General features: G+C 50.2%; 1 protein-coding gene across 1 annotated transcript in view; it reads left to right on the plus strand.

The window, feature by feature from the left end:
- Nucleotides 1-18,536, plus strand: part of LOC122552966 (V-type proton ATPase subunit B-like) — a 177,795-nt gene that overhangs the window by 47,557 nt on the left and 111,702 nt on the right. Inside the window, exons 9-10 of the mRNA XM_087991994.1 lie at nucleotides 5,683-5,806; nucleotides 8,674-8,824. Of these exons, the coding sequence (XP_087848120.1) occupies nucleotides 5,683-5,806; nucleotides 8,674-8,824 (275 nt within the window). The remainder of the gene's footprint in view (nucleotides 1-5,682; nucleotides 5,807-8,673; nucleotides 8,825-18,536) is intronic.

Raw genomic sequence — 18,536 nt, forward strand, 5'->3', positions numbered from 1 at the left:
TAAGACTAGAAGGATCTTGGAGCTGCATTAGACCCTTCAACCCATCCAGTTGATACTGCTCCATTATTCAATCGTTGCTGATATGTCTCTCATCTGTAATTCTTGATCCCGTCACCATTCTATAACCAACCTATCTAAGTCTCAACTGCACTCAATGACTTGTTGGGGATACTAGGACCCGAGGGCACAGCATCAGGGTGAGGGGATGACCCTTTCGAACTGAGATGAGGAATTTCTTCAGCCGGAGGGTGGGGAATCCGGGGAACCCATTGCTGCAGAGGGCTGGGGAGGCCAAGTCATTGAGTGTGTTTAAGACAGAGATAGATAGACTCCTGATTGGTAAGGGGGTCAAGGGTTACAGGGAGAAGGCAGGAGAATGGGGTTGAGAAATATATCAGCCATGACCGAATGGTGGAACACACTCGGATGGGTCAAATGGCCTTTTCTGATCCTATTTCTTATGGTCTAATGGTCTAAAGATCCTCTAAGAATAAACATTTCTCCTTGTCTCTGTATTAATGGGAGAACCATGATCCTTAGCCTGCCTCCCCTCGATTTGGTCTCCCCCACAATAGGAAACATCTTCTAGTATCTACACTGACCCGTGCCCTCAGGATATTTCATCTCATCTTCTCAACCCTAACGGATACAGGCCTAATCCGTTCAACCCCTCCTCATAAGGTGAACCTGTTTTATACCAAGGATTTGTCAAATGAACCCTCTCTAAACTGCTCCTGAAACAACTCTGACTTCTTTCAAATGCAAGATCAAATATTCCGAAGTGCTGCAGGTGTGATCTCACCACTGCCCTGTCCAACTGCAACACAGAATCTACTTCTATATTCCAGTCCCTCTAAAGTGTTGTGATTCGTGGACCAGGATTCCCAGATTCCTCTGTGCCTCTGCAATCTCTCTGCATTTAGATAGCGTTCTGTTTTTCTATTACTCCTGCCAAAATGGCTGAGTTCACATTTACCCACTTTATATTGCATCTGCCAAAGTTTTAATCCTCCATTAACCTGTCCATATTCCTTTGCCTTCCTCTCTTATTCCTCTTAACAACTTAATTCCCACTTCACTTAATGTTATTGGTAAATTTAACTCCTGTTACAACATAGCTTGACTGATAGGAGCACACACATCTTAATTGTTCAAATGCCAATGTTTTTCTACCAGTTTCTGTTTGCACGCATGGTAGTTTTAATCCAGTTATCTGTGAGATAGAGGAGGTTTGATAGATTCCTGGTAAATAAAATCTAATAATCCTGCAAATCGGTGCAGTTCTGCAGCAAACCACAAGGGGTCAGGGTTTGTGAGGTGAGGGGCAGTGTCCACCTCCCTGCCCCAGGGAGTAGGTATTGGTCTCAGTACCTAGGTGGTGCTCTAGTGTCACCAAGTGGTAGAAGGCAGGACTGCAGGAAGACCCCCCCAGAGGAACTCTGGTTACAATCAAATCTGAGTTAAAAATCACACAACACCAGGTTATAGTCCAACAGGTTTATTTGGAAGCACCAGCTTTCGGAGCGTCGCTCCTTCATCAGGTAATTGTGGAGAATAAGATTGTAAGACACAGAATTTGAAACAAATCCGACGAGATCAGACATGAAACCAAACTCCAAAATGGCACGTATCCCTTGCAGATTTGTGGTTCCTTAGACACTGAAGCAGTCCATGGCCAAATACAGCAAGACCTGGACAATATGCAGCCTTGAGCTGATAAGTGGCAGGTGACATTTGTGCTGCACTGGTGCCAGGCAATGGTCCATCTGCAATCCAACCCCTGCCCCTTGACATCCAGTGGTGTTTACCATCACTGAATCCCTCAGTATCAATTCCCTGGGGTTTTGCCTTCCAAATTCTTTTATTCGGTCACAGGATGTGACTGTCGCTGGCGAGGCCAGCATTTATTACCCATCCCTAAGAGTCAACCACATTGCTGTGGGTCTGGAGTCACATGTAGGACAGATCAGGTGAGGATGGCAAGGATATTAATGATCCAGATGGATTTTTTCCAACAACTGACAGTAGTTTCATGGTCATCATTAGACTTCCAATTCCAGGTTTTTATTGAATTCAAATTCCACCATCTGCAATGGCAGGATTCAGACCTGAGTTTCCAGAACATTACCTAGGTCTCTGGATTAATAGTCTAGCAATAATTTGATTTGATTTGATTTATTGCCACATGCATTTTAGTTATAAAATACAGCAAAAAGTGTTAATGTCACTACTCTCCAGTGCCATCTTAAGTCACAGAAAAATAAATCAAAAGGTAGATATAAAAGCATAAAAATAAAGTAGGTAGTATGGGCTGAGATTAGAAACAGGAAAGGAGAGGTCACCCTGTTGGGAGTTTCCTACAGGCCTCCGAATAGTTCCAGGGATTAGAGGAAAGGACAGCAAAGATGGTTCTCGATAGGAGTAGATGCTATGGGGTCTTCAACTTTCTAAATATTGACTGTGAATATTATAGTTCAAGTACTTCAGATGGGTCAGTTTTTGTCTATTGCATGCAGGAGGGTTTTCTGACACAGTATGTTCACAGGTCAATAAGGGGTGAGGCCACATTAGATTTGGTACTGGGTAATGAACCCAGCCAGGTGTCCGATTTGGAGGTAGGTGAGCACTTTGGTGATAGTGACCACAATTCGGTTATGTTTACTTTAGTGATGGAAAAGGGATAGGTATACACCGGAGGACAAGAGATACAGCTGGGGGAAAGGCAATTACAATGTGATTAGACAACTTTTAGGATGCACTGGATGGGGAAGGAACCTGCAGAGCATGGGCACAACAGAAATGTGGAGTTTATTCAAGGAACAGCTACTGTGTGTCCTTTGTAAGTATGTACCTGTCAGACAGGGAGGAAGTTGTCGAGTGTAGGAGCAGTGGTTTATGAAGAAAGTTTAATCTCTTGTCAAGAGGAAGAAGAAGGCTTATGTTAGGATGAGATGTGAAGGCTTAGTTAGGGTGATTGAGAGAACCAAGTCAGCTAGGAAAGACCTCAAGAGAAAGCTAAGATGAGCGAGAAGGGGACATGAGAAGTTGTTGGCGGATAGGATCAGGGAAAACCCTAAAGCTTTCTACAGGTATATAAGGGATAAAAGAATGACTAGAGTAAGATTAGGGCCATTCAAGGACAGTAGTGGTATGTTGTGCGTGGAGTCAGTGGAGATAGGGGAAGCGCTAAATGAATATTTTTCATGGGTATTCACACTGGAAAAAGACAGTGTTGTCGAGAAGAATACTGAGAAACAGGCTACTCGACTAGATGGGATTGAGGTTCCCAAGGAGGAGGTGTTAGAAATTCTGGAAAGTGGGAAAATAGATAAGTCCCTGGGGCTGAATGGGATTTAAGGAGAAAGTGAGGACTGCAGATGCTGGAGATCAGAGCTGAAAATGTGTTGCTGGAAAAGCGCAGCAGGTCAGGCAGCATCCAAGGAACAGGAGAATCGACGTTTCGGGCATAAGCCCTTCTTCAGGAAGGGCTGCTGAATGGGATTTAGCCTTGGATTCTCTGGGAAACCAGGGAGGAGATTGCTGAGCTATTGGCACTGATCTTTATGTCATCATTGTCTACAGGAATAGTGCCAGAAGACTGGAGGATAGCAAATGTGGTTCCCCTGTTCCAGAAGGGAGTAGAGACAACCCTGGTAATTATAGACCAGTGAGCTTTACTTCAGTTGTGGGTAAAGTGTTGGAAAAGGTTATAAGAGATAGGATTTATAATCATCTAGAAAGGAATAAGTTGGTTAGGGATGGTCAACGTGGTTTTGTGAAGGGTAGGTCGTGCCTCACAAACCTTATTGAGTTCTTTGAGAAGGTGACCACACAGGTGGATGAGGGTAAAGTAGTTGATGTGGTGTATGTGGATTTCAGTAAGGGGTTTGATAAGGTTCCCCACGGTAGGCTATTGTACAAAATATGGAGGCATGGGATTGAGGGTGATTTAGCGGTTTGGATCAGAAATTGGCTAGTTGTAAGAACACAGAGGGTTGTGGTTGATGGGAAATATTCATCCTGAAGTTCAGTTACTAATGGGGTACCACAAGGAATTGTTTGGGTCCACTGCTGTTGGTCATTTATATAAACAACCTGGATGAGGGTGTAGAAGGATGGGTTAGTAAATTTGTGGATGACACTAAGGTCGGTACAGTTGTGGGTAGTGCTGATGGATGTTGCAGGTTACAGAGGGACATAGATAAGCTGCAGAGCTGGGCTGAGAGGTGGCAAATGGAGGTTAATGTGAAAAAGTATGAGGTGATTCACTTTGGTCAGACTAACAGGAATACAGAGTACTGGGCTAATGGTAAGATTCTTGGTTGTGTAGATGTGCAGAGGGATCTCGGTGTCCATGTACACAGATCCCTGAAAGTTGCCACCCATGTTGACAGGATTGTTAAGAAGGCATACAGTGTGTTAGTATTTATTGGCAGAGGGATTGAGTTTCAGAGCCATGAGATCATGCTGCAGCTGTACAAAATTCTGGTGTGGCCACACTTGGGAGTATTGCGTACAGTTCTGGTCACTGCATTATAGGAAGGATATGGAAGCTTTGGAGATTTACTCGGATGTTGCCTGGTGCAGAGGGAAGAAAAATGTGGTGCTGGAAAAGCGCAGCAGATCAGGCAGAATCCAAGGGCTCCTGAAGAAGGGCTTATGCCCGAAACGCCGATTCTCCTGTTCCTTGGATGCTGCCTGACCTGCTGCGCTTTTCCAGCAACACATTTTTCAGCTCTGATCTCCAGCATCTGCAGACCTCACTTTCTCCTGGTATGGAGGGAAGGCCTTGTGAGGAAAGGCTGCGTGATTGGAGACTGTTTTCATTAGAGAGAAGCAGGTTGAGAGGTGACTTAATAGAGACATACAAGATAATCAGAGGGTTAGGTAGGGTGGACAGGGAGAGCCTTTTTCCTTGTATGGTGATGGCGAGCACGAGAGGGCATAGCTTTAAATTGAGGGGTGATAGGTATAGGACAGATGTCAGAGGTAGTTTCTTTACACAGAGAGTAGTAAGGGTATGGAATGCTTTGCCTGCAACGGTAGTAGATTCGTCAAGTTTAAGTACATTTAAATGGTCATTGGACAGACGAATGTGTGAGAATGGAATAGTGTAGGTTAGATGAGCTTCAGATTAGTGGTGCAACATCGGGGGCCGAAGGGCCTGTACTGCGCTGGAATGTCCTATGTTCTATGAAATAGAGAAATAAAGAAAGAAAGAAATATAAAGAAGTACCACTGATCCATCACCTCCCCATAATCTGTTACCTCTACTATCTCGAAGGACAAGGGCAGTAGATACATGGGAATAAATAAATATCTGGAATTAAGGATCTAATGACTACAATGAATCCATTGTCAATAGTTGGGAAAATCCCATCTGGTTCACTAACGTCCTTTAGGGAAGGAAACTACAATCCTTACCTGGTCTGGTCTACACGTGACTCCCAACCCACAGCAATGTGGTTGACTCTTAACTGTTCTCTGGGCACTTAGGAACGGGCAATAAACGCTGACCTAGGATAGCGGCGCCCTCATCCTGCACATGAATAAACAAAAAAAAAATCCGGCCTGACACAGAGTACAGAACTCCACGCAGGATCAGTGTACACTTGAGACAGAACATGCCCCCCCTGCTACTGAGATCGGTATGAATTCCCACTGGCTGTGTCTGTGTTGCAGGATTGAGCGGATTATTACCCCCCGCTTGGCCCTGACCGCGGCTGAGTTCCTGGCCTATCAGTGTGAGAAACATGTGCTGGTCATCCTGACGGATATGAGCTCATACGCAGAGGCTCTGCGGGAGGTGAGTGTCCATCTTACACCGAATTTCCCACCCTGAAAGGTTCAGAGTTCGGGCCGGGGTCGAAGGTGACGCGGAGGCAGAGGGAAAGGCGGGGAGTAGTGAGTTCACCTTTGGGTTTAATCACGGAGAGGGGAGGATGAGAATTCTGACTAAAAATCAAAACCAAACGAGCCCCCCCCCCCACCCCGCGGATGCTGTAAGTCAAACAGATGTTGCTGGAAAAGCTCAGCAGGTCCGGCAGCGTGCCGTGGAGAGAAATCGGAGTTAGCGTTTTTGGGTAGGGTGGCTGGACCAGATGTTGCCGAATCTGCTGAGCTTTCCCACCAACCCCTGACTAACGGTGTCAGGGTGGTAGTGAGTCCCAAAACTCCAACTGCAGTTAGGAAACAGAACCCCAATAAAGCTGGACGTTGGCTGATCAGAGGAGGGATTGAGGAAACTGGGCCTGTAGTCCCTGATGTTTTTAAATGTAGTTCAGATGTTTCCCCTGCCTGGCGAATCTCAAAGTAGAACAGTCTTGGGATAATGGGTGGGCCATTTAGGACAAAGATGAGTAATAATTACCTCACTTAGGGAGGAATAAATCACTGGAATCCCAGAGGGTTGTGGAGGCTCAGTCATTGTGTGTGTTCAAGACAGAAATCATCATGTTTCTGAAGTTTAATGTCACTTTTCTGATTTGATATTTGTTTGATTTGTGGTGTTCCTGTCACATGTGCCGAGACACAGTGAAAAGTGTTGTTTTGTGTGCTCTACCATACAAAGTGCATCAGGGTAGTAGAACAGAGGGCAGAATACAGTGTTACAGCTGGGGAGAAGGTGCAGAGAGAGAGAGAGAGAGATCAGAATTAACGTTTGGGAGGTCTGTATAAGGTTTGGTAACAGCGGGGAAGAAGCTGCTCTCGAATCTGTTTGTACGTGTTTTCAAACTCTTATACTTTCTGCTCGACAGAAGAGGGTGGAAGGCAGTGTTACCGGGGTGGGATGACGTTGGCTGCTTTCCTGAGGCAGCAGGAAGTATAGATGGAGTCAATGTATGGAAGGCTGGTGTGTGTGTGTGTGTGATGGACTGGACTGTGTTCACAACGCTCTGAGGTTTCTTACCTCAATGGGCGGAATGGCCCACGAGCAGTGAAGTCAAATCATTGCCAAAGTGTTTGAAATGATGGGCCAAAGTCCCAGGATTCCCTCCCTCAGGGCATTGTGGGTCACCCCCACAGCACATGGACTGCAGCGGTTCAAGAAGGCAGCTCAACCCTCACCTTCTCAAGGGGCAACTAGGGACGGGCAACATGTGCTGGGCCCAGTCGGTGACGCTCGCGCCCCGTGGATGAATGGGAGAAAAAGCAGAGGATGACCTGCACAGAGCTCGATCTCACAAGGTCCTGAACAGGTCAGGCAGCATCGATAGAGCAGGCGGGTGGAGGAGTGTGCTTGCACTGAATGGGGTGGTGGGGTTGGGGGAGGGGGCGAGGTGGGGGAGTGGAGATTGACCAGGATGTTGCCTGGGCTGGAGCATTTCGTTGAGGAAGAGAGGCTGGATAAGATCAGGTTGTTTTCGTGAGAGTACAGAAGGCTGAGGGAGGACCTGATCGAGGTGTATAAGATTATGAGGGGCATGGGCAGGGTGGATAGGGAGCAGCTGGTGCCCTCAGTTGCAAGGTCAATAAGAACAAGCAGGAGGTTTCAAGGGGAAAGACTTTGCCCCCAGCAGGTGCGGGGGTGGGGGGGAGGGGTGTCTGGAATGTAGTGCGTGGGTGGTCAGTAAAGGCGGGAAACCTCACAGCATTTTGGGAATACTCCATGGAGTCATCACAATGACGGCTACGGGCCTGGGTGGGGTGCGGTGGAGAATGGGACCAGTGCGGGAGGTAGCGCGTTTTGGCCGTACAGAGTTGCTGGGCCGAAGGGCCTTTTCTGTACTGTACGACCCTACGGTTCATGCTTTCACCTGAGGCTGGAATTAACTGGAGGCGGGGGGGGGGGGGGGGGGGGGGGGGAGAGGGAGCGAGCGGGGGAAGGAATGAGAAGAAAGTTTGGAACTCCCCACAGCAAGAGTAGGGCTAGTACAGAGACAAAAGATGGGCCGAAAGGGGTGGGGCTTACAGGGCGGGTGTAAGTGAGGTCAGGATCAACACCAAAGGCTGCTGTCCTAAACATAAATCAGCGTGGGGATGGGGGTGGGGGAGAGGGGGGGGGGGGGTGGGGGGAGGGGGAGATGTTTGGTAGTTGTTAGACTCAATGCTGATGACAGGAAGCTGTGATGGAGCTTATTGAAAGCTTGAGGTGTGGACAGTGGGGACGCTGGAGGGAGAGCTCGGAGCAACAGGAACGGAATCTCAGGGCACTCCCCATTCCCACTGGACACAGCGGTTCCCCACAGAGATCGCCTCAGGCCAGGGTGACCACCTGACCCTGAGACGGGGACATGTTCCGGATGGGCAATGCAAATCCCAGTCTGAAAGGAGGGAAGAGATGGCGTTTATATCCAAACAGGTTTCAGCAGAGAATTTCCCCACTTTGTGGCTCCATTGGCCCAGGGAGCAGGAGTGACAGGTGAAGAAGGAAAGAGAATGTTTCTCTGACCTTTACCAGGGCATCCATACTTCACCAGGAACATCAACATTGGAAATCACAACCGATTTAACCTTCCCATCGGAGAAACGGAATTCCAGTTGCCCCAGAGAGGGCCAGCGAGAAGGGAACCGGGGGGGATAGGATGCCGCGGACGGGCTGAAGGGACGAATGGGTGGAATAGGGTAGAGAGGATGTGCCCAATTGCCTTTTGATGACTGGTGTGAAATGGAAGCGTGGCACAGCCTGTGTTACTCCCCCTGCCCTCCACGTTCCCCTCCCCCCCCCCGCAGGTATCTGCAGCCCGTGAGGAGGTTCCTGGGAGACGGGGATTCCCTGGTTACATGTACACGGACTTGGCGACCATCTACGAGAGGGCGGGCCGTGTGGAGGGGAGGAATGGCTCGATCACCCAAATCCCCATCCTCACCATGCCAAATGATGGTGAGTTGGCGATGGGCGTGTGGGCGTGGGGGGACCTTCACACACTCCCAGGGCAATCCTTACCGAGGGCATTGCGCTCTGGCTCATACAGAACACGGGGACACGTCAGGGAAAGGGACAATTCTTTCCTGGCCATTACTCCGTGGCTCGGAAGGATTGAGGAAAGACAGGCCCAAGCATTGAAACCCGACCAACAGTGTGAGTGTGCCTGGGAAAATAGAGCCTGAGCTCCCTGATGGGACGGCACACCAATGTGGCACAGTCACTCACAGCCAAACACTCACTACCACAGATCGGACAGTCGGACAATCAGACAAACAGACCACAGACAGACGCATGGACTGGAGACACGCACACACACAGACTGGACAGTGACACACACAGACAGGACAGTCACACACACAGACTGGACAGTCACACACACAGACTGGACAGTGACACACACAGACTGGACAGTCACACACACAGACTGGAGAGTCACACACACAGACTGGACAGTGACACACACAGACTGGACAGTCACACACACAGACTGGACAGTCACACACACAGACTGGACAGTCACAAACATAGACCGGACAGTCACACACACAGACCGGACAGTCACACACAGACTGGACAGTCACACACAGACCGGACAGTGACACACACAGACTGGACAGTCACACACACACAGATTGGACAGTCACACACACAGACCGGACAGTCACACACAGACCAGACAGTGACACACACAGACTGGACAGTCACACACACAAACTGGACAGTCACACAAACAGACCGGACAGTCACACACAGACTGGACAGTCACACACAGACCGGACAGTGACACACACAGACTGGACAGTCACACACACAGACTGGACAGTCACACACAGACTGGACAGTCACACACAGACCAGACAGTGACACACACAGACAGGACAGTCACACACACAGACTGGACAGTGACACACACAGACTAGACAGTGACACACACAGACCGGACAGTCATACACACAGACCGGACAGTCACACACACAGACCGGACAGTCATACACACAGACTGGACAGTGACACACACAGACTGGACAGTGACACACAAAGACTGGACCGTCTCTCACACACACTCACTGGACAGTCACACACACAGACTGGATAGTGACACACACAGACTGGACAGTTACACACACAGACTGGACAGTGACACACACAGACTGGACAGTTACACACACAGACTGGACAGTCACACACAAAGACTGGACAGTCTCTCACACACACAGACTGGACAGTGACACACACAGACTGGACAGTTACACACACAGACTGGACAGTCACACACAAAGACTGGACAGTCTCTCACACACACAGACTGGACAGTGACACACACAGACTGGACAGTGACACACAAAGACTGGACGGTCTCTCACACACACTCACTGGACAGTCACACAGACAGACTGGACAGTGACACACACAGACTGGACCGTCTCTCCCACACACAGACTGGACAGTGACACACACAGACTGGACAGTTACACACACAGACTGGACCATCTCAGACACACACACAGACTGGACAGTGACACACACAGACTGGACAGTCACACACAAAGACTGGACCGTCTCTCACACACACTCACTGGACAGTGACACACAGACTGGACAGTGACACACAAAGACTGGACCGTCTCTCTCACACACTCACTGGACAGTCACACAGACAGACTGGACAGTGACACACACAGACTGGACAGTCACACAGACAGACTGGACAGTTACACACACAGACTGGACAGTCACACACAAAGACTGGACCGTTTCTCACACACACTCACTGGACAGTGACACACAAAGACTGGACCGTCTCTCTCACACACTCACTGGACAGTCACACAGACAGACTAGACAGTGACACACACAGACTGGACAGTCACACAGACAGACTGGACAGTTACACACACAGACTGGACAGTCACACACAAAGACTGGACAGTCACACACAAAGACTGGACCGTCTCTCACACACACAGACTGTACAGTGACACAGACAGACTGGACAGTCACACACACAGACTGGACAGTCACACACAAAGACTGGACCGTCTCTCACACACACAGACTGGACAGTCACACACAGGCCGGACAGTCACACAGACAGACTGGACAGTCACACACACAGACCGGACAGTCACACACACAGGGTGGATAGTCACACACACAGACTGGACAGTCACACACACAGACCGGACAGTCACACACAAAGACTGGACCGTCTCTCACACACACAGACTGGACAGTCACACACAGGCCGGACAGTCACACAGACAGACTGGACAGTCACACACACAGACCGGACAGTCACACACACAGGGTGGATAGTCACACACAGACTGGAGAGTAACAGACACAGACCGGACAGTGACACACACAAACTGGACAGTCACACACATAGACTGGACAGTGACACACACAGATTGGACAGTCACACACACAGTCTGAACAGTGACACACACAGACTGGACAGTGACACACACAGACTGAACAGTGACACACACAGACTGGACAGTGACACACACAGACTGGACAGTCACACACACAGACTGAACAGTGACACACACAGACTGGACAGTCACACACACAGACTGAACAGTGACACGCACAAACTGGACAGTCACACACATAGACTGGACAGTGACACACACAGACTGGACAGTCACACACATAGACTGGACAGTGACACACACAGACTGGACAGTCACACACACAGACTGAACAGTGACACACACAGACTGGACAGTGACACACACACACTGGACAGTCACTCACACAGACTGGACAGTCTCACACACAGACTGGACAGTCACACACACAGACTGGACAGTCTCACACACAGACCGGACAGTGACACACACAGACTGGACAGTCACATACATAGACTGGACAGTGACACACACAGACTGGACAGTCACACACACAGACTGAACAGTGACACACACAGACTGGACAGTGACACACACAGACTGAATAGTGACACACACAGACTGAACAGTGACACACACAGACTGGACAGTCACTCACACAGACTGAACAGTGACACACACAGACTGGACAGTGACACACACAGATGGACAGTCACACACACAGACTGAACAGTGACACACACAGACTGGACAGTCACACACACAGACTGGACAGTGACACACACAGACTGGACAGTCACACACACAGACTGAACAGTGACACACACAGACTGGACAGTCTCACACACAGACTGAACAGTGACACACACAGACCGGACAGTGACACACACAGACTGGACAGTCACACACACAGACTGGACAGTCTCACACACAGACCGGACAGTGACACACACAGACTGGACAGTCACACACACAGACTGAACAGTGACACACACAGACTGGACAGTCACTCACACAGACTGAATAGTGACACACACAGACTGGACAGTCTCACACACAGACTGGACAGTCTCACACACAGACCGGACAGTGACACACACAGACCGGACAGTCACACACACAGACTGGACAGTCTCACACACAGACTGGACTGTCACACACACAGACTGGACAGATTCACAGACAGACTGGACAGTCTCACACACAGACTGGACAGTCTCACACACAGACCGGACAGTCACACTCACAGACTGGACAGTCTCACACACAGACTGGACAGTCACACACAGACCGGGCAGTCACACACACAGACTGGACAGTTTCACACGCAGACCAGAGAGTTAAACACAGACTGGACAGTCTCACACACAGACTGGACAGTCACATACACAGACCAGACAGTCACACACACAGACTGGACAGTCTCACACACAGACTGGACAGTGACACACAGACTGGACAATCACACATACAGACCGGACAGTCACCCACACAGACCGGACAGTGACACACACAAACCAGACAGTAACACACACAGACTGGACAGTTTCACACACAGACCGGACAGTCACACACTCAGGCCAGACAGTCTCACACACAGACCAGACAGTCTTGCACACACAGACCGGACAGTCACACACACAGACCGGACAGTCTTGCACACACAGACCGGACAGTCGCACTCACAGTCTGGACAGTCTCACACAGACCGGACAGTCACACAGACCGGACAGACACACACACACACACACAGACCGGACAGTGACACACAGACCGGACAGTCACACACACACACACAGACTGGACAGTCTCTCACACACACAGACTGGACAGTCTCGCACACACAGACCGGACAGTCATACACAAAGACGGGACAGTCACGCACACAGACTGGACAGTCACACACACAGGCCGGACAGTCACACACACAGTCTGGACAGTCACACACAGACCGGACAGTGACACACACAGACCGGACAGTCTTGCACACACACTGACTGGACAGTGACACACACAGACAGGACAGTCTCACACACACGGACAGGACAGTCACACACACAGACTGGACAGTCACACACCCAGACAGGACAGTCTCACAGAGACTGGACGGCATCGCACACACACAGACAGGACAGTCACACACACAGACAGGGCAGTTTCACACACACAGACCGAACAGTCACACACACAGACCGGACAGTCACACACATGGACTGGACAGTCACACACACAGCATGGACAGTTTCACACGCAGACTGGACAGTCACACACACAGACTGGACAGTCTCACACACAGACTGGACAGTTTCACACACAGACTGGACAGTGACACACACAGACTGGATAGTCACATACACAGACCGGACAGTGACACACAGACCGGACGGTCACACACACAGACTGGACAGTCACACACACAGACTGGACTGTCATACACACAGACTGGACAGTTTCACAAACAGACTGGACAGTGACACACACAGACTGGACAGTCACATACACAGACCGGACAGTGACACACGCAGACTGGACAGTCACACACACAGACTGGACAGTCACACACAAAGACTGGACAGTGACACACACAGACTGGACAGTGACACACACCAACTGGACAGTCACACACATAGACTGGACAGTGACACACACAGACTGGACAGTCACACACATAGACTGGACAGTCACACACACAGACTGGACAGTCACACACACAGACTGAACAGTGACACACACAGACTGGACAGTGACACACACAGACTGGACAGTCACACACACAGACTGGACAGTGACACACACAGACTGGACAGTCACACACACAGACTGAACAGTGACACACACAAACTGGACAGTCACTCACACAGACTGAACAGTGACACACACAGATTGGACAGTTTCTCACACAGACTGGACAGTTTCACAAACAGACTGAACAGTGACACACACAGACTGGACAGTCACATACACAGACCGGACAGTGACACACACAGACTGGACAGTCACACACGCACACACACTGGACAGTCTCACACACACAGACTGGACAGTTTCACACACAGACTCGACAGTCACACACACAGACTGGACAGTCACACACACAGACTGGACTGTCATACACACACACTGGACAGTTTCACACACAGACTGGACAGTGACACACACAGACTGGACAGTTACACACACAGACTGGACAGTCACACACACAGACTGGACAGTTACACACAGAGACTGGACAGTTACACACACAGACTGGACAGTCACACACACAGACTGGACAGTGACACACACAGACTGCACAGTCACACACACAGACTGGACAGTGACACACACAGACAGGACAGTCACACACACAGACTGGACAGTTTCACACACAGACCGGACAGTTCCACACACAGACTGGAGAGTCTCACACACAGACCGGACAGTCACACACGCAGACTGGACAGTTTCACACACAGACTGGACAGTGACACTCACAGACTGGACAGTCTCACACACAGACTGGACAGTCACACACAGACCGGGCAGTCACACACACAGACTGGACAGTTTCACACACAGACCAGAGAGTTACACACACAGACTGGACAGTCTCACACACAGACTGGACAGTCACACACACAGACCAGACAGTCACACACACAGACTGGACAGTCTCACACACAGACTGGACAGTGACACACAGACTGGACAATCACACATACAGACCGTCTCTCACACACACAGACTGGACAGTGACACACAAAGACTGGACCGTCTCTCACACACACAGACTGGACAGTCACACACACAGACTGGATAGTGACACACACAGACTGGACAGTTACACACACAGACTGGACAGTGACACACACAGACTGGACAGTTACACACACAGACTGGACAGTCTCACACACAGACTGGACAGTTTCACACACAGACTGGAAAGTGACACACACAGACTGGACAGTCACATACACAGACCGGACAGTGACACACACTGACCGGACGGTCACACACACAGACTGGACAGTCACACACACAGACTGGACTGTCATACACACAGATTGGACAGTTTCTCACACAGACTGGACAGTGACACACACAGACTGGACAGTGACACACACAGACTGGACAGTCACATACACAGACCGGACAGTGACACACACTGACCGGACGGTCACACACACAGACTGGACAGTCACACACACAGACTGGACTGTCATACACACAGATTGGACAGTTTCTCACACAGACTGGACAGTGACACACGCAGACTGGACAGTCACACACGCACACACACTGGACAGTCTCACACACACAGACCGGACAGTCTCACACACAGACCAGACAGTTACACACACAGACTGGACAGTGACACACACAGACTGGACAGTCACATACACAGACCGGACAGTGACACACGCAGACTGGACAGTCACACACGCACACACACTGGACAGTCTCACACACACAGACCGGACAGTCTCACACACAGACCAGACAGTTACACACACAGACTGGACAGTTTCACACACAGACCGGACAGTCACACACACAGACTGGACAGTCACACACACAGACTGGACTGTCATACACACACACTGGACAGTTTCACACACAGACTGGACAGTGACACACACAGACTGGACAGTTACACACACAGACTGGACAGTCACACACAAAGACGGGACAGTCACGCACACAGACTGGAAAGTCACACACACAGGCCGGACAGTCACACACACAGTCTGGACAGTCACACACAGACCGGACAGTGACACACACAGACCGGACAGTCTTGCACACACACTGACTGGACAGTGACACACACAGACAGGACAGTCTCACACACACGGACAGGACAGTCACACACACAGACTGGACAGTCACACACCCAGACAGGACAGTCTCACAGAGACTGGACGGCATCGCACACACACAGACAGGACAGTCACACACACAGACAGGGCAGTTTCACACACACAGACCGAACAGTCACACACACAGACCGGACAGTCACACACATGGACTGGACAGTCACACACACAGCATGGACAGTTTCACACGCAGACTGGACAGTCACACACACAGACTGGACAGTCTCACACACAGACTGGACAGTTTCACACACAGACTGGACAGTGACACACACAGACTGGATAGTCACATACACAGACCGGACAGTGACACACAGACCGGACGGTCACACACACAGACTGGACAGTCACACACACAGACTGGACTGTCATACACACAGACTGGACAGTTTCACACACAGACTGGACAGTGACACACACAGACTGGACAGTCACATACACAGACCGGACAGTGACACACGCAGACTGGACAGTCACACACGCACACACACTGGACAGTCTCACACACACAGACCGGACAGTCTCACACACAGACCAGACAGTTACACACACAGACTGGACAGTTTCACACACAGACTCGACAGTCACACACACAGACTGGACAGTCACACACACAGACTGGACTGTCATACACACACACTGGACAGTTTCACACACAGACTGGACAGTGACACACACAGACTGGACAGTTACACACACAGACTGGACAGTCACACACACAGACTGGACAGTTACACACAGAGACTGGACAGTTACACACACAGACTGGACAGTCACACACAAAGACTGGACCGTCTCTCACACACACAGACTGGACAGTCACACACACAGACTGGACAGTGACACACACAGACTGCACAGTCACACACACAGACTGGACAGTGACACACACAGACAGGACAGTCACACACACAGACTGGACAGTTTCACACACAGACCGGACAGTTCCACACACAGACTGGAGAGTCTCACACACAGACCGGACAGTCACACACGCAGACTGGACAGTTTCACACACAGACTGGACAGTGACACTCACAGACTGGACAGTCTCACTCACAGACTGGACAGTCACACACAGACCGGGCAGTCACACACACAGACTGGACAGTTTCACACACAGACCAGAGAGTTACACACACAGACTGGACAGTCTCACACACAGACTGGACAGTCACACACACAGACCAGACAGTCACACACACAGACTGGACAGTCTCACACACAGACTGGACAGTGACACACAGACTGGACAATCACACATACAGACCGTCTCTCACACACACAGACTGGACAGTGACACACAAAGACTGGACCGTCTCTCACACACACAGACTGGACAGTCACACACACAGACTGGACAGTTACACACACAGACTGGACAGTCTCACACACAGACTGGACAGTTTCACACACAGACTGGACAGTGACACACACAGACTGGACAGTCACATACACAGACTGGACTGTCATACACATACACATACTGGACTGTCATACAGTGACTGGACAGTTACACACACAGACTGGACAGTGACACACACAGACTGGACAGTTACACACACAGACTGGACAGTCTCACACACAGACTGGACAGTTTCACACACAGACTGGACAGTGACACACACAGACTGGACAGTCACATACACAGACCGGACAGTGACACACACAGACTGGACAGTCACACACACAGACTGGACAGTGACACACACAGACTGGACAGTCACACACAAAGACTGGACCGTCTCTCACACACACTCACTGGACAGTGACACACACAGACTGGACAGTGACACACAAAGACTGGACCGTCTCTCTCACACACTCACTGGACAGTCACACAGACAGACTGGACAGTGACACACACAGACTGGACAGTCACATAGACAGACTGGACAGTTACACACACAGACTGGACAGTCACACACAAAGACTGGACCGTCTCTCACACACACTCACTGGACAGTGACACACACAGACTGGACAGTGACACACAAAGACTGGACCGTCTCTCTCACACACTCACTGGACAGTCACACAGACAGACTGGACAGTGACACACACAGACTGGACAGTCACACAGACAGACTGGACAGTCACACACACAGGGTGGATAGTCACACACACAGACTGGACAGTCACACACACACAGACCGGACAGGCACACACAAAGACTGGACCGTCTCTCTCACACACAGACTGGACAGTCACACACAGGCCGGACAGTCACACAGACAGACTGGACAGTCACACACACAGACCGGACAGTCACACACACAGGGTGGATAGTCACACACAGACTGGAGAGTCACACACACAGACCGGACAGTGACACACACAAACTGGACAGTCACACACACAGACTGGACAGTCACACACAAAGACCGGACAGTCACACACACAGCGTGGCTAGTCACACACACAGACTGGACAGTCACACACACACAGACCGGA

Source organism: Chiloscyllium plagiosum, unplaced genomic scaffold (assembly GCF_037043375.1).
Source record: "Chiloscyllium plagiosum isolate Xiang-an unplaced genomic scaffold, Cpla_swu_hap1 HiC_scaffold_1, whole genome shotgun sequence".
Classification (NCBI taxonomy): Eukaryota; Metazoa; Chordata; class Chondrichthyes; order Orectolobiformes; family Hemiscylliidae; genus Chiloscyllium; species Chiloscyllium plagiosum.